Source organism: Strigops habroptila, chromosome 1 (assembly GCF_004027225.2).
Source record: "Strigops habroptila isolate Jane chromosome 1, bStrHab1.2.pri, whole genome shotgun sequence".
In the NCBI taxonomy this organism is placed as follows: Eukaryota; Metazoa; Chordata; class Aves; order Psittaciformes; family Psittacidae; genus Strigops; species Strigops habroptila.
The window spans coordinates 47083805-47106645 of NC_044277.2; the positions used below are offsets into that span (position 1 = coordinate 47083805).

Below are 22841 nucleotides of genomic sequence, written 5' to 3' on the forward strand. Positions count from 1 at the left end.
CCGAGGGGAGCGGGGAAGGGAGCGAGCGCGCCCCGCAAGCACCAAGTCGTAGGCACTCATCCCGGACCCTCGGAGGAGGCGGGAGGTTGAGGGGAGAGGAGGGGGGGAAGCCCGGGACCCGCAGGAGGACAAAGGGCGGCTTGTGCGGCTGTGGCGGGGCCCGCAGCGTCCCGGCCCGGGCGCCCCCTCCTCCCCCGCCCCGCGCGGCCTGGTGCGGCCGCCCCCCCGCCGGGCCCCTCGCCGCCGCCGCCGCCCCTCAGCCCGCCGCGGCGTGCGGTGTCGCCCGCCCGCGCCCCCCGAGGAGCGGGCAGCCGTTGGCCGCCTGCCCCCTCAGGAGCCGAGAGCCTTTGGGCTCGGCGGACAGGGGCTTCTCCAGGAAGGAGGCTCAAGGGTGCTGTCACCTCAAATAAACATCTCTCCCTGGATGGGCGCGTTCCTCCCGGGTCGGTCTGTACATTGCAGTGAAGTTGAATAAAGCCTGGGTTGCGTCAGGTCAGAACATCTATAAGTTGTCTACTTTTTGGGGGCGGTGGGAAGGGGAGAGTGTGTGTGTGAGGGAGAAAGGCCTGCGGGACCGAGGGCAGTTTGCGCGGCCCGGGGGACTGCCCGTGCCCCCGGTCGGGGACGTGATCCCGAGCCGCTCGGTGGCTGGCGGCAGGCCTTGTTTTCTTCTCGGCTGGGCTGGCGTACACCAGGAGTTAAGTGCCTAGAAACCAGCGCAATCTCATAGTTAGAAAGCACGAGCGGGGTCTGCTTTTATGGACTTGTACAGGAGGACCTGGCAAAAAGCTGCGCTCCCTTTGCTTGAAACGACTCTTTCCAAGAGTTCCCTTTTCAAAGTCTTCCTGTTGACTTCAGTGAGCTTTAGAGCAGGCTTTAATTCAGTTCTTTTTTTTCCCCCTTTTCTTTTTTTTTTTTCCTTTTTTAACTCTCCACATATTTTAAAAGCGAATAAAGGGTGCCTTCAGTGTCCTGCTTTACCTGCTGCTGCCATCTGTATCTAGTTTACCGAAGTTTGTGTGGTTCAGTAGTGCTTTTGTTTGGCATCTTGTGAAGAACAAACGAGCCGCTCTTCTCTTACCTTTTAAAAATGATACCACAATGAAAGTTTTGTTACTTGGGCGCGCACTTCTATTCTGAGCTTCCTAGGGAGGATTTATTTACGTGCGCAGGAGAGTTTTAGAGCCAGTAGGAGAGCGACCAGTTAGCCATGTTTGCAAAAAGATGCTGGGAAACTTTAAGTGAAGGGTAGTCTTAGACCTCGAGGTATCTAAGTGCAAGGGAATAAGCGTTAGGAATTAATTGGCAAATAGAGGAAATTGTTCTCCTGTTAGGCACTGGGCATGTGTTACTCGTGGTTATTTGTTAGATGTGTTACAGAGAGGAGGTTTGTTTCAAATCTCTTCCTGTAAACATCACACTTAATTTAAAACAAAAGATACAGCTTCCATTTTATGTGGAGGTATGGAGCTTTGCCTTCCTTATGTACCACCAGTAGCCTCAGAGTCCCTAAAATGAGAAGACAGCAACATTGTGCGATTCAGATGGAGTAGCTAGTATTTGCTGACATGAAGCGGTTTTCTGAAGTCAGGAGTTTAATGTTTAGGATGGAGACGATAGAGATTTCTTTACAGTATCTTATTTACTATTTTTCAACTAAAACCAGGCAGTAAATCAATCATCATCTGTAATTATTGCTGCAGTAATTACCTTTGGGGAGTAGGTTATCATTCTTGGTGGCCTTTGTTCAAGTATCTTTTTCGTTTTCCCTGTTTTATTTTTCTTGAATCATGTCAGTTTCTGAGTGGATTAACAGCATTCTGAAAGCAGTCTGATGGTAAGATTTCTGAGAGGGCTAATCATGACATTCATCTGAGAAGTTGAAAGATGCTTGCATAGACATAGCATTTAAATTCATTGATAGGTACCTGCCCATCAATTATTACATCTTCATTTTTAGTCAACAAAAAAAAAGCTGTAAGTAGTGTTGCAAGGAGAATTTCAACTGTACCTCCGGTGCAGCGTTTATTTAAATTCCTTATTTCTTAAGTATTACTGATTTAGTCAGTGCAAACTATAGTTGTGCGGTTTAAAAATAAACAGTATTTTAAATAGCTTTTCTGAAAAACTATTCTTTGAATGTATGGAAATGAGTTATTTAAACTCACGAGTGCTGTTTTACATCTAAATAAAATATGGAGTTACACATTACATTTCCAATTTGTCATGTACTTAGCAACCCTTTCTGGGAGGAAGATATAAGAGATATTTTTGATACGTCTGTCACTTTTGATAACTTAATTTGAAACTTATATCTTAGGGGAATACTGATACAAGGCAGGTAAATACATTAAAACAAAATGACAATTGAGTTTTTTATATTGAATGCGTGAATCTAACCTTCATCTGAAATGGTGGGTGTTAAGAACTTGCTAATGACTAAATTTCTTCTATTTCTTGAAAATACAGGTTTTTGCATTACCCTGGTTTCTGTTTACATTCCTTTTCTATTCCTTTCTCTCCCCCCCCCCCCCTTTTTTTTTTTTTAAATCTTTTCCCCCTGTTTGGGTTTCTTGCCAACTTTGGTCTGACTGTCCTCCAGCTCTTGGTGAGGATTGCATCTCAGATTTGGACCTGGGAAGTAAGAAAGGCATGGCTAACATTAGATAAGCCCCTTACAATTTCAGAATAATAGAAACGTCTTTCCAAGGAAAAAATAAGATTGTACTTCTTCTCTGTGAAAAAAGCACTGTCTCACAAATATACTAGAGAGTTGTGGCAAAAAGAAAGCTCAAAAGGAGAGCAAATTCTATCACTTTCTGAAAAACTGTAATGTGAATATCTTATTTTACTTCAGGAAGGAGGAATTAAAGTTCAACTGCCAGGTTCTTTTAGGCAGGGGAAGGATCAGTTGCATCAAACTCATCAGTCCTGACCTATATTTCATTCTACTGATTAATTTATCCCATTTCCTTAGCTAGTATCTGAAAGAAAAAAGAAAAATCTATTAAGTATCATTGTCCTGATCAAAATCACCTAATGCATTTGGTGGGGGAAGGAGGATAGCGGGAGAAAAGCAGGTGGGAAAAGATAAGTCAGAGGTGTGATACCTGAGTATAAGCCTCAAAAGAACCACTGTGCAAATTAAGGGTGTTGAAGAAGGGCTATTGGTGTGACTCCTTAAACTCCTAACACCGAAGGGCAATGCTGTTCCCTAAGCAAAACCAGGCTGGAGACCCCCTGTGATGAGAAAGCAAGGGAGTGGGGGAAAGCAGCTCGCTTCTATCTTGTTTAACTTGGCCATTTGAATGGTAAACCTTTTTTTGTGACTTGGCATGCTTTGTAGATATCACACTTAGGTTACTGACCACGTTCCCACTCCCTTCCCTTTCTGGTTTATGGGGTTTTAGTTTTGGGAGGGCTTGAGGTTTTTCTTTTGCCCTTACTACCCGCTTTTAATGAGAAACTTTGTTTAGGAACAAAGTTACAAAAATACAGTCACTTGCAAGGAAAACCAGGTATTCCTTATACAAACCTGAATGAAAACATAGTCCTACTAAACGTTAACCCCAGGTTTCTCTAAGCTAAAGCCAGGTAATATCCATAATGCTAAAATCACTGAAACTGATGATGTATGTGTTAGATAAGCCATCACAAGGAAACTAGAACAGCCCCACACATTTAATAGAAGCGCTGATCTATGAAAGTGATTTCTCTAAAAAATAAACCAACCCCCCAAAAGAATATTTTCTTACTACTTCTAAGTAAATTTTTACTCATTGTAATTTTGCATCCCACATTTGACTGCAGAAATAAAATTACTGAATGTTAGTTCCTAGAAAGATGAGAAGGAAAAAATTATCGGCTGTATTTTACTTATCTATGTTCTGCTTAAAAAAGGCTTGTATCTTGGAATGTTTTGGCAATCCTGGAATATTTCTTAAAGTTGTTCCCTCTTTTTGAGGAAACATAGGTACTCTTTCCATCCTGCCTGAATTTACAACTGCAACTCCATGCAAAGTGTTGGCGGACTGAGTAAGGGTACCTGTGTTCTAATGTGACTTGTTTTCTCGTCATAAATACGAAGCAAAAGGATGTTTCTTGTAGAGAGGTGCAGGTTTTGTGGTGTCGTACCGAGGGAGGTAGAACATTAGTGGATCAAAACAAAAATCCTACTTCATAGCAGCAGCAGTTCAGAGAGAATTTGACATTCGGATCCCCTTCAAACAGTAGCCTTTATATTTCTGTGGAACTGTCAACTATTTGAATGTTTATTCTCAGCCCCAGCCCTCCCCGGGTTCTAAATTGCATGGACTAGACTCAAAAGTCATTAGATTGTCTGCTGATTAGACTATAATCAATCCAGCATAAACAAAAACAGCAATTAGTATTGGCATGATTTCTGTGAACTTGACTTAAAGTTTCAGTGTTACTGGTCCAAAGAACTTTTTCTGAACGGGACGCTTTCGGAAACTCTGTTATTTTGGCATCATCATTTATAGGGAGGGAACAAAAAATTCGTAAGATTCCATTTGGCCTGAAAAGCAAAAACATCTGTTTGATGCATGAGTGAATTGCTGGCTTCTATTTGGCCATCCAAAAAAGGGCAGAAATTAAGATATCGAACATAAAAGAGTACATGAAAAAACAAATTACAAAGAGGAATTAAGATTAGGATCTTTTTATAATGCAGGCTATTTATAGTGTTCTCTTTTTGACTTGCCAAAGCATGCCCCAGCTCCTTTATATATAAAAAAAAACCCATAACAACAAAAACATCCCTAACCTTTAGTGATATTCATTGACTTTGGCAATGCATACTGGTATTGATGGTCTTGATTAGCTGTAGGATTATAGTAATGCTACCCACTCATTTTGGGGGCCAGCATGAGTTATATTGACCATTGCAGTCTGCTGCTTAGGAGCAGGTACTGTTAGGAGTGAACATCTAAACAGCTACCGGCTGTAGTTAGCTTTCATAAAGGTGAAATCTTCTGTCAAAGATAATATGAAGAGGCTTAGAAGTGCTGCACGTTTGGTTTGATTTTGTTTTCCTGAGTTGCTGTTAACTTGTGTAACAAGGGAAGCTGTCAATATGGAGGCACTTATCTAATGTGTAGGATAACGTTATCCACCATGATCTAAGATGTCTTGAAAGGCTTTATGTTGCTCTGTAATTCATTCTGTCTAATTTACAACGGTTTAATAGCTCTCATTTCTTTGTTCTGAAACACGAGTCAGTATTTTGAAACTTGTGCATTTTGGTAAAAAAAAATAATCTTGCTTTTGAATAATTGTATATGAGGAAAAGATCTAGGAAAACTGTTAATGTTTTACAAAGACCATATGGATTCAGTATTTTTTCACAGAATCATAGACTGGTTTGAGTTGGAAAGGACCTTAAGATCATTTACTTCCACCCCCCCTGCCATGGGCAGGTAAACCACTGAAAATAAGATATTTTGAGTTGGTTTTTTTAGATTGATTAACATATAGTATAAGTGCTGGTACCTTAAGACAGACCTCTTAGCATCTTTTCACAGCTGCATTTTATAGTTTTCATTGGTTCCTGTAGGCCTACCTGAGCTCAAAATCAGTTGCAGCTGGGGATGGGGAAGATGCGCTATCACACTTAAATCAGCACTGCATATATACATACGCATATATATCGTTTCCCTGAAGGGACAGCGTACAGAACTGTGAAGGATTGAGACTATTTTATTTGGTGCTGTGAAAATGTACATGTTTCTTTTGAAATACGTTTTGCAGTATGTTACGACAAAGCATTGAAGCTTTTCTGTTGCTCTCTTTACAAAAGTCGGATAGTGTAAGAGTCGCTTTTGAATACTTTTAAATCATAATGCAACACTTGGCATGGGATTCTGACAGAAGATGAATGTGCAAACACTAAAAGAGGTGGTGAGGTTTGTTTTTGTTTTAACTTTAATTTTAGACAACTTGGGTTCTATTTCACCTCAAGTATGAGTAATTATGCTAGTTTAGCAATTATTAGAGATGAAAGAAATTTTCTTAGATATGAGCCTCCTAAACTTCAGTAGCTTTAGCTTTAGCCAGGATAATGATCAAGGAATAGTTAGCCATATGCCTAGGGACTACGCTGTAGCAAAAAAGATAGGGTTGATCTTGGGGGTATCCTTATTACAACATGTTATAATTAACATGTTCATCCAGCCCTCCTATTTTCCAAAAGAATCTGTTTTATGTTCTTGAGAATCTTTATTAGTAAGACTGCACAAAATTGTTCTCTTCCAATGGATTTTTGAACCAGGACCGTTGTCCTCCATATTTACAATATTAGTTAACACTGGTCATGCTTTTTTCCCCCCACTTCACATTTCTTTGGTTTCAAACGCATTTTTCAATCTAGGCTGCATAATTATTGAGCAAAAGATGTAGAGGATTTTTTCCCTCCTTTTTCAGGATTTAGTTTAGGTTATCCATGTTCTTCTGGTGTGTGCACATTTGAGCCTTTCAGATTTTCCTTTAGCTAGAGTGATGCTATGCATGCGATACTGTAATTTATCTTTGCACAGTTGAATCCATACAATGTCTACCCAGAAGAGTGGTAGGGTTGTTACTTACCAATTCTGTACAATTTATGCTCCATTAAATTTTAGATATTGGGGGGACATGTTTTCGGTGTGTTTTTTTTTTTTTCTACTCTTCTTTTTATCATGGGAGCAAGTTTTTTGAGTAAGTGATTCATCTGATACTTTCTCTTTTAAATATAGGTGCAATTAGGTGCAATTTTTCTTTCTAAGGTTAGGATTTTTAGTCCTGCAAGATTTCTTTAAAGTAATTTCTATATCTTTTGGTATAGTGACACTTCCCCTTCCCCCGCCCCTCCACTTTCTTCTTTTTTTAATGTGATACTGGCTTACTATGGTTCTTTAAAAAGACAGTGGCAGTAGCTAATTAGCTTCCTTACAAACTTGGAAGTACTGGGCGTTAATGAAACATGAGGGCAAATGGGCAGGATGTTGATAGTCAGGGCATCAGTGTTTTCCCTCCTTCCCATAGCCCATTTTTGGAGAGCTTATTCTGTCATGCAAGGCAATAACCTGGAACAGGAATTTTGTCCTTAACAGGAAGGACGAAATCTCTCTCCTAGTTTCTTACACAGCTGCTTGGTGTTACACATGAATGTGGAAAAGCTAGACTGCTTAAAAGTCTAAATGTCTTGGTTAACTGCACAATAGATGGCTTTTGTATACAGTCCCTGAAACTTGTAGTGCCCTTGCTATCATTAGGTTGTGTTTTGCCTGGAAAATATATTTCAAATAATGAATTCCTTGATAATTGATTCTTTTAGTTTTATTTTTTTGTTGTTCACTCCTTCTGGTAACCGATCAAGTTCAACTCCCATTATTGACTCATTAGCTTCTTGAAAGGAACTTTAAAAACAAAAATAAAATACCTGCTGTGCTTCTGGACTGGATGATGGGATGCAGCGAGGCAGTGTCCTTGGAAAGCCTAGGCTATGCTTTGATCAACAAAACTTTCTCTGGCACTGAATTATGATGGCTGGGTTGTTTTTTTTTTCCAGACAGAGGCAAGTGAATTTCTAACTCTGATAGTGGCAGTAGGAAGGAGGAGGGGGTGGGGAAGTTAATTATTTTCCACCTCTAAAGAATACAATTGCAAGGAAGGAACTTTCTGATTCACTGGTTCCAGGACAACAGGATGTCAAAATCCATGCCTGATGAAACATTTTCGCTCTGAAGATGGGAGGAGGAAGTGGGCCACTATTGGTCCATGTGTGCAACCGCTGGGAAGGGATTGCATTTCATGACCTATAAAGAGCTAGAGCATAGAAAAGGGTTGGGTTTATGATTTCTGGTGAATCTGTTAAGCAGAAGGCTTGCTTGCCAGATACAAATGTGAATCAATGAAGAAAGGTCAGAAAGTTCTAAGGCTAGGTCCAGAAAAAAAAAAGGGGGGGGGGGGACGACTTGGATGCTGCAGTACTGCAGTGCTCAGTTTACAGGTGCCTGGTTGCCTACTGGAATAGTCATCTTACACCAGGCACTTGATTCTTTATATAGTTCATAGGTAGGTGAGGGGTTTATGAATGTCCTTTACCTTAAGGATACAGTAGGAAAAACTTGTAAAGGATAATATGTCTTAGCTCCTCCCCTGTTCTAGATGTGGGTGTCTTAGTGCAGTAGGGTATCTTATAGCAGTCACTTATCTGATCTGGCTTTTTGGAGATTGGGGACAGGGTGTTCCTTTCCTCCCAAGTTACAAGTAGCTGAAGGGCTGTGCTGCTGCTCTTCCTTTCCCCTTTACTGAAGAGGGAAAGTTGTAGTACATCAGCCCTTACATAGCAGCATATTGTCCTGTGAGCGTGAGTTGCCCTTTTATTTTTGTCAATGACATTTCTCTTTCCAATGTGTCATTAAGTATTTGTTGGACACAAGGGTGAGAAAGAGCATTCATACACAAGACTCACGGCTCTAATGGCTCAAGTACCAGAGGAGAAAGAGGAGACCAGGAGGGTCCTGGTCTGCCAGGTACTTACTGCAATATTACTTCTAATGAATTATTTCAATGAAACTAGAACTGGAGTCATTGTGTCCCACTTCCCATGTGGGTGCCCTAACCACAAGGATAAGGTATCATGCTACTTCTCCTTTCTAGTTCAGTGAATATTGTAGATGGGGTACGGCAGCTTCATCAGCAATGAATGAGTGAACCTCAAGTCTGAGGCTAAGTGCTCTTTGTTAGGAAGCTCATGACGTGAGTACATGTCCTGATATAGAAGAAAGTTGAGGTAGTGCCACCCACATCCTGGGTGAGTGATCTAACCAGTGGGAATGGGCAAGAGGGGGAAAGGAAGAGTTATTTCAACCCACACATTTTCTGCCAGTATCTTGTAGCAACCAGGGAAGGATATATAAACTCTGAAGAACCAGCCCATAAGACTGTGTACAAAGCTAGGGCAGGCAGGAGAATATTTAATCTTTCAGTAGCCAGCTGCAGTGGGGCTTTGGTTTGATTTCAGCATTGAGCTGCACAGCACTGAGAGAGCCTGGGTGGTAAAGCCATAGGTACTGCCTGACCTGAGTGGCATCTGAGCAGAACCTCTGGCAATTTAGATGCAGCATCCCCTCGCTAGCTTTTGGGCTTCTAAGCTTCTATATCCTTTGTGGATATAGACCACAGTGCTGTTTTACATGATAGAAAGTAGTCTAGAACAGAGCAGAGAGTTTGAGGCATAAAAAAAACCCCAAACCCGTATAAAGCTCTGGTGCACAATAGGTGGAGATCTCTGGTAAATCAGGGATAATCTCAATTGAAAGGAGGTTGGTTTTTTGACTCAGATAAATGTATGTCGTCAGGTAATAGAGCTAAGGCATGCATCTGTATTTTGTTTTGGTGTTGGAATGGTGTCAGACAACCCAAACTCCTCAATTGAAGTGCCTTATGTTAGGCACATAAGTGACAACTTTCAAAGGCAATAATCACCTACAGTAACCTTTACTATAGGTCCTCATAGCTCTTCCTTACATCACCTATCTTCAGAACTGTGTGATGTTGGTTACTTTGAGGTTCTGTGATCCACGTGTCAATTTGATTCAGGTTGCTCCCTCTTGCTGAGTTAAGGCTTTTGTAGACAGTGTTTAATGAATTTCCTGTTTTCTAACCACAGTTGAAATACAAGTCTGTAGGAGTACCAGTAATTCTTAGTTATGTCCCTCTGAAAGAGTAAAAAGCTTAGGTGATCGATAGCTTCAGCATACTGAGAGGAATCACTCTGCAAGTGTTCATGTTACTGGGTTTTGTAATTAGGCTTAAAATTTATTTTAGCCTCCTAACTTCTGTTTTTCCTCAAAATGGACTGGATGTCCTCTGTCACATTGTCAGGAATGGAGGATGGAGTACTCTGTTTAAGACAGGCAGGACAGTTGAAAGTCCTGACCCTAGTACTAAGAATAGTCCCCAAGAGAGATTCCCTCTTGCTTTGCCCATTCTCACTGTGGACTTCAGTTTGACTTGGGGATCCATTATAATGTTACATTGCATGATAGAGAGTTTTAGAAATGTCTGGAATTTTCTTGAGGTTTGTAAAAAGCTTTGGGAATCTTTGGAGAAAAGTACTTTTAAAAATATATCATGCTATAATTAGTTTAAACAATAGAAGTTCATGTAGCTGTGGCTTAACCTTGTTAAAAGATGCATGATTAGGGAGGCAAAGTTAGCATTCTGGGCAGGATTAATTAATCTACCTCAGCTATCCAGGAAAAGATATTCCTCTCCTCACTCCTAGTTTTGGGGTTTCTGTAGAATCCTCCTCTGCTGCAGGAAAGATCATCTTCTGCCTTTTCAGCACACAATGTTGTAAAACAGGACGTCTTTAGGCTGTCACATTTGGATACTGTCATCCGTGAGATCAAGGGTTGGAAGAATATCCGAAGGATTTCTTAAGCATAATTTCTTTCCACTTAAGTATATTTATTGCTTTTATGTTTATGTGCCGCCTAGGAAAATACTTCATTTTAGCAAAAGAATAATATTTTCCAACCACTGCAGTCTAATTGGGAACTCCTAATTCAGTCTTTCTGCAGAAGAACGTTAGAGGGGGAGAAAAACCAAGTACAATGTTGGGCTAGACTAAAGAGAGGAGTAAAAAAATATGAATGCTACGAGGAGCTTTGTCTTCTGAAAAAAAATGCAAGAGTGCATCTTTTCAGATGCAAGAAGAAAAATGCTTTATATAACAAGAAATATTTTAAGGAAAACAATAATTTCCAATATTAAGAGAATACTGTTAAAATGTCAAGGGACAGTGGCAGAAATAGGGAAGGGGGTATGTCACAGTACAGAGGAAATCAAATCAGAAATACAAATATTCTTGCATATGATTAATTGGAGTTTTGTAAAATTGTGGCTACACACAGAACTAATTTTCAATAGAGTTCTGGAATGTAGATACTTGAAATGTTAATATGCAAATATGTTTATTTTTTGGCTCACACTAAAGTCTTTGAGTGCATATACATTTCAGAGTCAAAATGGTGATCAGGTTCCTGGCTAGTAGCTGATAGCTGATACATGTATGTTGATAGTAGGTGAAGCTGTTCAGAAAAAAATACTTTCAGAACTACTGAGAACTTTTATGAGTATCTGTTCTCTTAAAAGACATTATGAAAGCAGTCTGAAATGGTTGTTGACATCAAGGAGTCACACGCTGAATTGCTGCTTGCATGTAGCATAGCCATGTGTAAAATCCTGCGCTCACATGTGTTGGCTAAAAGAGTTTAAAAGGTGAGTCTCAGACTGCTGATGGTGCCTAGGAAGAGAAGGAGGAGGAAGGTGTAGCTTTAGCAGGTGATGCATTGACATGCAATGCTGCATTTAGTACTTCTCTGTAACTTGTTCGATTTGAGTTTTGTAGCTTGACTGAACCCTTATGGAGATGTATTTCCAGAGCATGTTATTGCAAAGTGCGAAATATGTTCAAAATCCATTGACTTTAATAGAGTTAGAGGATACTCAACACCTCCTGTAACTAGCTCTTAAATTTGCCTTCTGCTACGTGATTAATCTGTCTAATCATACTTAATATCTACCTGTAGATGGTGGCAGTATGAATGTCCTCTTGTTTTTTATGTGGCCACAAGGAGGAGGGAAAAGCAGAGAGATACTTCCAGAAATTAGTCATTTATAGGTACTGAAATAATGGCACACACGTTTTATTTCTGTTCTGTCTGGATAACTTGGTAAATTGTGTATTGATTATGCTAATAGAGCTAGTGTCTCTATTACTTGTCTGCAGAAATTATTCAAACATGTAGATGGAAGATGCACTTGGCAAAGTTACCATAGTAAGAAAAAGACTTTTGTGCAAAGATGGCCCTAAATTGAATTACTAATCATATGCTAATGGAACTGTATAGATTAAGTATTGAATTATAGGAAATGCAAAGTGCAAGTCAAAAATATGTATTCTAAACTTCCTATCTCGAAAGTCATGGTTGTTATATTAGGTTTATTTTCACATCTCTCCAGGAATAGGTTTTAGGAAGGAATAAATCAATAGCAATCTATTTTTATAGTTTATTTTGGGATATGTGGCTTCTCCTGCTTTGTTTAACAAGCTGAAAAAAGGCTGAGGCATTTGGGGCAGTTTTTTTCTTTGTTAAAATTTATTAACCCACCTAGGCTAGAATAAAATAGACTTTTTTCAATTATCTTTTGCTTTTATTATGGTTTGTAATAGTTCAGGAGCCATAAATCTTAGCCAGAGTTCTCCAAAAGGCTTCCCTTTCAGTGAAAATGTCCTTTTTCACATTTCTAATTTTATCCATTTCTTTTCCTTATTTATACAATGTTTTTCCCAGGAATCAACCAGAAATGACTTGTGCTCTTCCTTGGGTGCTAAATCTACAGATTAACTTTTCAGTGAAGGGGAATCCTGGTTACTCAGAATATGAATGATATTTTGCAAGCTAGAAAATCTGTGTATATATTGTACTAACTTTAGAAAAGAATCTCCCTCCTTTATAGGCTGACCATGTGTCCCTTGAAGAGACTCTAAGCAGAAGGGGTAAAATCCTTATTGATCAGCAGGTGTTGCTGTAGAGCAGTCAGGAGATTAATTCAGAGTTTAGGACCTCTGTATCAAAATTCTCTCAGGGTTTCCTCATTGACTGTCCTTGATGGTAGTACTTGATTTGTTGGTTGGTTTTGTGTTCTTGGTTTTGGCTCCCCTACCCCCCCCTCCTTAAAAGGGAATAGTTGGTCTTAATGTTGACATTCAGCAGCCTAAGCATGAGAGGTGCTCTGAAGTCAAACCGCGATTTGCCTTGGACACTGGCTGTACCCGAGCTGAAATGTCCTAACCTTTCACATAGATACAGCTTCAATTTAGAGATACTTTTTTGTTTGGGTTTTTTTTTTCAGTAATATTTTAAAAACTGGTATCTGTCCAACCCACAAGCTTTTATAACGGGAGATACAGTTGACATGCTGGAATTCTGTTTTCCTTCATTTAGATATTTTAATTGCTCTCAAGAAGCGTGGTGATCTGGTCTTTTTTCAAATTTTTATTAGTTGGGGTTCCTGTTTGTTTTGTTTTTCGAATGTTGTGCTGAGAAAATATGTGGTAGGGACTTCATGGTTTATTGTTTTAATGAACAGCTAAGTCAATTGAGAAATATTTCCACAGCTAACAAAACAGGTGACCTGTGGTCATAAACACATAATTTGTAGGGACAAGGAATATTGTTGTTTTCATGGCAATGTTATTTCAAATGTATGCAGAAGTTCTGCTCAGCAGTAACATCACTTATTCATAATCTGGATTCATAAACTATTGTTCTGATTTCCTGAGGCGGTGTCTTTACTAGTATTCTATGACTTTTCTATCTAGAATTTATCTCACCTTATGCTAGGAGGTGGTACATGCTGTAATGAAGATGACTTTACTGTGCACAATTACAGTTGTAGAGTATCAGTAATTTTGATATTTCGGTAATAGCGCATACATGCTCTTTGTTTTAGCTGCATATCATCCTTGTAGCTTTTTGTAGTTATATTTCTGCTAGTGCTAGAGAGATGTTTTTGGTTAGCAAAATTTAAAGCATCTCTCTCCTGTATGATTCTGTTTAAAGTTGCCTTCCTCTCCTGAAAGAAAATAGTATATTTAATGTTTAAGGGAAGTTAATGTTGGCTGTATGTCACACTACCTTTAATAGTCAGGTGAGTTTAACAGTGTCCTAAGAGCTGAAATGGCACTGAAGTTTTCAGAGTCTGGTTGTGGATAGGCATAAAGTGCTAATTGAGAGCTTATCTGATGCTACCAGCTGTAGCTTACTTGGTGTGACAAATACCCAAGCTAGTTGGAGGAATGATCTAACTTAATGCAAAGGAAAAAGGAGATGCTATTTTGTAGATGATTTGTGCTAATGCTAAGATTACCGTAATTTAGTGGGTTTTGTGGGGTAGTTTTCTTACTCCTTTTACCATATATTCTTCTGAATGCGGTTTTAATTTTCCTGACAAATATATCAGTCTAGTTGAATATTATTAGCAAGTCTTTGTCCTGTTGTGACCTACTTGGTCCTGTTGTGAGTGAGAATCCTTAAGGGGCTTGAACAATGGTTTAGAAAGATGCTAACCGTAAAGTTACCTGCTCTGGTACTTGTTTCCTTTATTAGTGTAATAAAGACATAGTGGTCTGCCATTGTTGAAGGCAAACCTCAGCTCTCACAGAATTTTCAGATCCCTGCCTAGCAGGAAAGTTTTAAACATTTGGTTTCACAAGGCATACACTGTTATCTTTTCACATTACAAAATTGTATATATGAAAACAATGTTAGGCAGCATCCACTTTTCTTTTTTCCATTTTAAGACTGCAAAATATTTGCTGTACCTCTCAGTCAGCAGTGTGAAGCTGACTGAGAAGTGACCACATTTCACTGTGCAGTCACTTCTCAGCAGCAGTGAGAGATGCTGGTACTGCAGCTGGTGGCAGTAGATATGCAGTACAGAACAGCAGAAAAGATGAACTCCTGCATTTTTGGTTTGCATACACTTACAAGTGGAGATTTGCTTCAAACAAACAGATCTTGTTTACTTCTTAGCAGGTGGCTGCTTTATTTTCAAGCTTCCCACTTGGGTATCAGTTCTGGAAAAGTTTAGGTTTGGTCACCTCAATTCTATCTTGAAACTTAAGAAATGGTAGAGTTTTTAAACTGCCTTTCTGACCGAATTGGGACATGCATTGTGGTTGAGGTGGATAACAGATATGTCTAAAACCTTTAATAGGGTAGACCAGTAAGTAGTGCTGACCAAGGTGAGTTTCCTCTTGAGGGATGGAACAGTGGAGCCATTTTTCAGTTCTAGAGCTTATTCTTGAGAACATTTTTTTGGAAATAGATCAGCAGCTGATGGTTGCCAGAAGCAGGGTCAGGTTGGGCTGCTGCAGAGGTTTTGTGGGGGTTTCGAGGGGGTCATAATAGGTAGCATCTTTATTTTTTTTTTTTTTTGACCATATACTACTTGTATTCCTTATTTTTCTTTATTAACGAGTCTTACTGATCTGTGCTGCCCTAGTGAAAAATCTTTCTATTTAGCTTAGTGTTTGACCGTGTGTTCTGGGAAACTCAGCATTTCTTGAGCTTTTCCCATTGCTTTCTTTGTCTGACCAGTTTCTTTTAGCTGCGAGGACTGCTGGGATGACTGCTTGAGCGTAACAAAGGAAATCATGCAGTATTATCACAGCTGAAGTATTGGTAACTTCATGGCTGCAAAATACAAGTTCAACTGAAACAGCTCATAAAATCATATTTTGTGAAATACTTAACTTACTCCAGGGGTGGGGAAACTTTATCAGATCTCTGTTGATGAGAAGAGTGTGCTTACTAGTCACAGCTCTGGGGCAGGGATAGAGATTGTTTGGAGTCCTCTGGAGATTGTACTTGACTCTTTCTAATATATGCACTGTATTTCAAGTTTCTGGTGTCCTAAGAGTGTCCTTATGAAAACTGGTGTTTTTTTTCTAGAAACTCAGATTCTAGAAACAACCAGTTGTATGAAGCCTTGGGGTTGGCGGAGGAGGAAAAGAGGTACCTGTGGAGTGTGTATATGTATCTCTTCTTTTGAATTTCTGTCTAGATTTATATGTGACCCTAAGTGTTGCACTCTCTTGTCCCAAGAACCAAGAAAATTATCCCAAATCTTTGCGCTTTAACTCAGTTGCATGATTTTTTTGTTTTTTTTGAGGTCTGAATTCTTGGGAGTGGAAATGCTGCAGAAGTGCAGTCTTTCCCCTTTCAGCTTTTTCCCCTGTGGAGGGAGAATGAATTCTTTTCTCTCCACTGTTCTCTAACTCAAAGAACTCTGTCTTTGGGAGAATAAAAAGGAAATGGTTCTGCCTTTTAGCTCTTCCCTTTTACTTTGGGAGAGTCAATCTTACTTAGGCATCGTATCAGAGCGTACGAGAACAGCGCTCTCTAATTTTTCAAAGTAGCAGCAGAATGGCTCTTGTTAGGTTCACTCTTGCCCAACAAGTTTTGAATAGTGAATCTGACAAGAATTGTGTTGTTTTTAGTTCTACTGCTCTGGAAAGCTGTGAGCCAAGGGAAAGATGCTGGCATGGTGTATACAGTAAAACAGCATGGGGTTAGTTCTCCTTTGCAAGGCTGTCTGCACTGCTGAGATGTTTGCTACTGAATATAGGATTATTATTATTTTTTAAAGCTTATGTATGAATTAGCACACACACCTCTCCCGTCTGCCAGGAGAAGGCTTTCTCTTACCTGTGTGGAGCAAGTAGAATCTTAAAGCCCTGAATTATTCTCTTATTTAGTTCCATAATCAAATACGGTAGAATGCATTGAAGACAAATATCCCAGAGGAAATTTGATTTGTTTTTTTAAGCCATGAAAACAATTTGGTCACTCTGTTCTCAGATTTGTAGCTGTCATACAGCAGCATATTCTGTTTTGGTCTGATCTGTACTTTCGCACTTTGCAGTGCAGCTTTTCTTGCCCGGGTTGTGCAAGCATTACTGGCTTTCAGAACTGAAGCTGGTGTAAAGATGCTTGAAACACTTCAGCTACCTACCTAACTTCTTTTTGTTTTGTTTTGTTTTTGTTTTGTTTACCTTTTTCTGACAGTAGAAGAAAATGAAACAGAGGACCAGCAGGCAGGTGTGGGACATACAGCCGCACAGACTGGTAATGCTGAATTCCTTCATTAGTGCTTGCTTACTGTTTGACAACAGTGTGAGGGATCTTTGTATCGGGGTGTTTTTGCAAAGCCTGCACTCCTCTTTCTCCATTTCAGCTTAGAATGTGTTCTTGGGCTTGCAAGAGAAAATAACATATTTTCACCCTCACCTTTCAAATCCTGAGAATTAGGAATTCTGTCTTTTGTCGATCAGCCAACTGAAAGGGAAGTGCTTCTAAAGTGCAGCATGCTTTTCTTATTTTTCTTTTATTTTTAGTTAAAAATAATCCTTCTCTATATATCCCTCACATAAACCCTCACCCTGTGCCTTTTCTGATAAACTTAAATATTCATTCCACTGAAACTTTTCATATTTGTAAGATACGTGGATAAGGGTAGTTTCTTTTAGGATTGTTTGTATAATTTCTTACCAGTCAGGGATTAATTAAGGGCTCCTTAATTTTAAGTCAGTGAGACTGGGTGGACAAACCTGTTGTTTGAGTAGGGGTCACAGGGATACGTATTGTTAATAATAATGAAGAAATAATTGTTAATTGCCAATAACAACAAGGGCTTTTTTGGTCTCTAATACAGTTCTGAGAAAGCAAAAAATACTTCTCTTCTGCCTTTGGTACTCATTCCACAGAATTTTATCTGAAGAGCAGGACTGACTCATCTGAATGGTCTCATTCATTCAGCTGAGGTCACCTTTTGGAGTAAGGGCTGACTCCTTAAGGATATTCCTAGAAGGCCATTCATCTCTGAATACGTGTAGGTAATTTGTTTGAGAACAGTTGGAGTTATTCCTCTTACGAAGGTGAAAAATGCACTTAATTCTTTCTTCAGCTAGAAGACTCTGTATTTCTCTTGCGCATGTGTCCTGTGAGTTTGTGTTTGGTGTTTGGTGCCTTTTATAGGTTCTGGTGGCTTTGCTCATAAACTATATTGTTTGAAAAGGGGAAACAAAAGAGAGAGAGTTCTCTGCTTTTTTAAATGGGAAATTTCGCAAATTCTTCCGAATGTGCTTATGTCTCCATTTAGCTATCTGCAAACTTGAAAAAAAGCAAACTTTCTACAGCAAAGGCTGTAGACACATAGAGTGAAAAATAGAGGACTGCAAAACTGGAGATCAATATGACAAGGAATGGTTGCTTTTCTGTATTTTTGTCTTAAAATAATTCTCAATGGTTAAGTTGTCTTGCTGGTTATTTATTTCCCATCATGTCCTGTGTTGTTCTCTGTTTCTAGGCAAGATTTAACATTTTGTTTTTCTCTATAGCAAGAATGCAGTGCTGATATAAAAAACAAAAATCCTTCTGATAGAGCAAGCAGTGCAGAAGGCCCACACTGTGTACACACTGCCAGAAGTTTTTATAGTAATACTTTGTATCTAAGCTCTGGCTCTAACCATTAAATGTACTTTTTATAGAGTACCAAGTTATAATGTAGTGCAGCTACGGCATATTAATCTTACTGCAGAGATTTAATGAGGCAGTTGTTTTGCGATGGACACTATTGGGAGCAGAGAGCGACAGAGTTTTACTTTACCACTGAGCTGAAGAAATATTCCTTGCCTGGTAATAATTATAACCACATGATCTAAGTTTTCCTTTCTTTTGCCAGCACTTTTCCATGCAGAAGTGGCTTGGAAGGAGGTCCTACTGCAAGGCAGTGAAATGGATTGGAAAGGAGGCTGTTTTCTTGGTAGTTTGATGTTTTAGTTGTGATTAGCTATGGATCCTTGTAGCATAGGCAGAAATATGTAAGATGAGTTTCAAGAATACAGATAGTCTTTGCCAGTCCACTGAGATGACTTTTAGATATTCATTACTTTTACTTGACTTTTATATGGGTTATAAAAAGTAAATGTGGTGAAACTTCATTTTTACATGGGCAGAATAGAATTTCTGCTGGTTGGCCTTAAACCGCTCCCATACTTGAAATTAATTGAAGTCCATGGCTTTATTGCCTCCAACACTTTTAAGCCAATGCAATTTTTCATTTTCCCCAAAGTTGCAGTTTTATTAGACCAAGTTACAGCAATAACATCCCTTATGAGGAGGAGGAAGAAGGGAAGAGAAGAACCACCTGCCAGGGAACCTAGTAATAAGAAAACATGTTTCTTTTAATTTCCATTTATAAATAATGTTAACGTAATCAGTAACAGAAGACAACTGTTCTTTGTCTTCTTGGGTTCTTTTTTATTTTATTTTTTTTTAAGTGTCTAATCGTCTGAATTTATTTCTGTCCCCAAAAAGTAACACTCCTTTCCGTACCAGGTAATTTTCAGTGATCTCTGCAGGCAGAGCTGATGTGTGTATTGTTGCTGACATGTATTGACAAATTTGTGCGCAGCAGCCTCTGAGATAGGGCAGGAAAGCCTCTGGAAGTGACAGTGGCAGTTGCTGATGTTAGGAAAGGTAATACTACTATGAAGACAGTCTTTGTTGAGGGAATTGTAGTTATGATTGTTGCAGTTACCGGGAAGAAGGAAATGTGGGAGATGAACAACATTTGTTCCTGTATGCAAGCATGAGCTTTGAACATGTATAAGGCGAAAGTATAGGTGACTGCATATTGCATTTATAAAATAAGTTTTAGTCTGATCTTTCGAAAGAACAGCTCAAATAAGACAGCTTATCTTCAGTTTAAATAACTGTTTAAGGTTAGATCAGCTCTTCATGGAAGATACTTCTTCTTGTAATGGAAAAGTTATCTACTCACAAAGTGTCCAAATAATATGTTCTTTCTTTAAATATATTTTTATTCTGGTGGTGACATCTCTTCATGGAAGTGGATCACAGTGGAAATGCATTCATTGAGAGGTGCTGAGACTGCCAGAACTCATTTCACAAAAGCTGTTGTAGGCTAAACTCGAACCTAGGTCCCAGAGGGTCCCACTTAAGTGTTGACCTAAAAACAAATGTGCCAGTTGGCTAGAGCATGTATTCTAAAGTTGCAGCAGAAGGGAATAAGCTTGACTGACTTCTGTCCCTGTAGAGTTTATATCTGCAAATGCAGAAGGAGAAGCAAAACCTTTATTAGTCTTAAAATTATTCCAATTTTAATAACTGGTCTCTAAGTATGAAGCTTTAAATCAAGTGATTCTTTAGGCTTTTTGCACTAAGGAGTGCATATGTGCTTATGTACGTGCATGTGTATTGCTGAATTCCTGTAAAGTATGTTTCTGAATAATAAGTCTTGAGAATTCCCTCCCCTCCTTTTTCTTTCCTTCAGCATTGTACTTAAAGCAGAGACAGACACTACCCTTATTTTAAAAAAAACAGGTCTGTAAACTTTATCTGCAGCATTTAAATACTCATGTTAAAATTCAAACCCAGTGCCCACATTTCCCTGAGTGCTGTCAGTTTTATGAGATGAAACTGGGAGCTTGAGCTGAACAACTAATAGTATGCGATGTACACATGCTGCCTTCCAACAAGTGTTTAATGATGTTGAGGTCAGTTTGTGACAGTTAAGACAATTATTTTTTTTTCTGAACTGCTTATAACCTTGTGATCTCCTAAACACTTTCATTAATCTTGCAGAATATCTTGGAAAATGAAGTGGCAGTGGAAAGTAGTAGATTCAGAGCATTTAACAATGGCTAAAATGCCATAAAGTCCTCATATTTAATTAGCATCTTTTTTTGGTATATACATTTGCAGACTACTCCTCTGTTTGGAAGTAGCTGCCCAAGTGGAAGTTTTCACTCTTGAAAGAACCTTGTGAATGTAATCTGTCATGTAAGGATTGCACTCTTGTGTATAGGCAGGGCTTTTGCACAGCAAGTGTATTTTTGCCTTCAGAATGTGTTTTTTATTTTTAAAAATTAATCTGGTTTCCCTCTGTAATACAATTCCCGTAAAATAAATTCTGCCCTTTACCCTTGTCAAAGAAATTCCTTGGTTTTGATCACAAGCCACATAGCATGAGGAAGATTTCCTGACATGGGTCATTTCCAGTTTCTGCTTGCGGGTCTGACTGTATATGAGCAGTTGAAGGGCAGGGTGCAGCAATGTGGACCAAAGGATGTAGAAAGATGATGAGAGCCCTGACTTTCGTTGTGGGCAGCAAGAACGCCTGTGCTTTGTGCTCAGTAGCAAATACAGGAATCCTGCATGCACGTTGCTGTAGGGTGCCGAGAGAGGATTTAAGAGTGTTTTAAAGTGGAATGACCTTACTGCTCCTCCTCCCCCCTTCACCATTCTAATATGAATTTAGTGTTAGCTTATTTCCATTTTTCTCTCTTTTGTGCATGATCCTAATCAATTGCAACATAAAATAAACTGGGCTCACAGATACCACCTCATGTTGTGGTCAAGAAACTGACTCCTGGTTAGTTACCCGCTTGGCTAAAGAGCGTAACATCTTAAAATGTACTTGCACAATCTCCTGTTATTATGTGAGCTTGTTTTCTAAAATGACTTGTTTCAGTCTCAGCTCTCTCAAATATCTAAAAGAAAAGATGAGGCAGCCAAAGCAGAAAAGGGAGAAGTGGTGAAACACTTGCATTCCTTTTGCTGGAATGTACACAACCATTTTTCTTCTGTGTTTCACTTGTTGTACTGTGGTTCCCAAGGAAAAACAAAGTTAAGTGCCAGCTTGCTTTATTAGGGAAGACAGATTGTTTTATTTCTGTCTTTTGAAGGAAGCTTTTAGTAAAGTGGGCAAAAAGTCAGGAGAAGCTAAAGCTAGTCCGCTCCTCAGAGATGGAGAAAAAGTTCTAGACTTAGCATTATCTCGCTCTGCTCTGGTCATCTGCAGAACCAAGGTAGTGCAGCAAGCTGTGTGGATTCTCTGCGCATAGGGGATGGTGGTGAGTCTGTGCACGTCTTCCAGTGTACAAGCTTCAACTAGGCTCAGGGCTGCTGCTCTGAGGCTGGAGCTATCCTGCGAACCCCAAAATGCTTGTTAACAGGTCGAACAGACAAAGCCCTCCTTGTGTACTATTTAGGTTTTACAATAGTTAGTTTCCAGTTTTCTGTCATCTGGCAAGTACAGGAACTTTATTAGGTTTGTCTTAAGTCATACACAAGTTCAAAGTGTGTGTACCATTTTGACCCAGGGTATGATCTTTCCAGGGCTTTGTTTGTGTCAAATAGCGTGTCAAATAGAGTACTGGAGTGGGTTGTAAAATCAAGATTAATTTCATGTTTATGTAAATCAAGTTTGTTAGTCTCTTAATTCTGGTAATTTCCTGTGAAACACTGTAGTTAACAGTGAAAAGAAGTTCTTGCACACTCATTGATTTGATTTCTTTCTTTTCATTGAAAACTAATTGCATAGGTGGTTTATCCTTTCATACAGTGATCAAAGCAAGCTTCTATAGCTGTGATGAAATTGACAAACCTAACATTGAATCATGGAAGAATTGCTTGAGTGAGAAAGAGAGCTGCATTTGTGGGTGTAGAGGGGAAATTCTCCTTTCATCGAGATTAGAAAAAAAATTAGGGAAAGGAAAAAAAAAGCCTCTTTCGCTTATTTAGCAATAAAATCTACAGTGTCCTGTAGGGTCATGCCAGATATGCTGCTTCTCATCATTACAACAAGAACCTATTTTGATTTTTTCTTTTCTTTTTAAAGGTTCTCTTCTTAGATGCCTGACGTCATGGTCTTGATTTTCTTTCAGACCCTAACTGTAAACTAGAAGACAAGGCAGACGATGAAGTGCTAGACTGTAAGAAAAGGCCGGATGAAGGGGAGGAGTTAGAAGAAGAAGCTGTGCACAGCTGTGACAGCTGCCTCCAGGTGTTTGAGTCACTGAGTGATATCACAGAACACAAGATTAATCAATGTCAACTGACAGGTAAACAATACTTATCACTTTGTGGCTTTGTGCACTGTTCTATTTGTGATTCCCATCTCCTTTGCTTCTGATCTCCGTCCTCCTTTCCAGTTACTTTATTTGTGCACTTGGATGCTTGGGTGAGACCTTTATAAACAGATTCTGGGACAGGATTATTCTGTAAATGGGGCACTGTAAATTTCCTTCGTACGGAAGGATATATGGATAATTACTGCATTGTCACTGTATTTAAAGTGTTCATTAGCTGTTGGTGCCTAACTGCTGTGTGCATTTTCTATATTCATGCTGTACAGCTTTCCATACTTTGCTTATATATATATTTTCCTAGGTCACT

General features: G+C 39.3%; 1 protein-coding gene across 9 annotated transcripts in view; it reads left to right on the forward strand.

Annotated features, from left to right (window-relative positions):
- Window positions 1-22841, forward strand: part of ZNF521 (zinc finger protein 521) — a 234059-nt gene that overhangs the window by 2078 nt on the left and 209140 nt on the right. For 3 of the 9 annotated variants that reach the window (XM_030498712.1, XM_030498676.1, XM_030498703.1), the window contains one exon: window positions 22331-22507. Coding sequence is in view for 7 of the 9 variants with exons in the window: in XM_030498676.1 (XP_030354536.1) it covers window positions 22331-22507 (177 nt within the window). In the remaining 2 variants the exon portion in view is untranslated. Of the gene's footprint in view, window positions 1-266; window positions 493-15530; window positions 15594-16646; window positions 16707-22330; window positions 22508-22841 lie in introns of those variants that run through there. The other 6 variants (XM_030498653.1, XM_030498685.1, XM_030498667.1 and 3 more) reach the window with 4 other exon arrangements.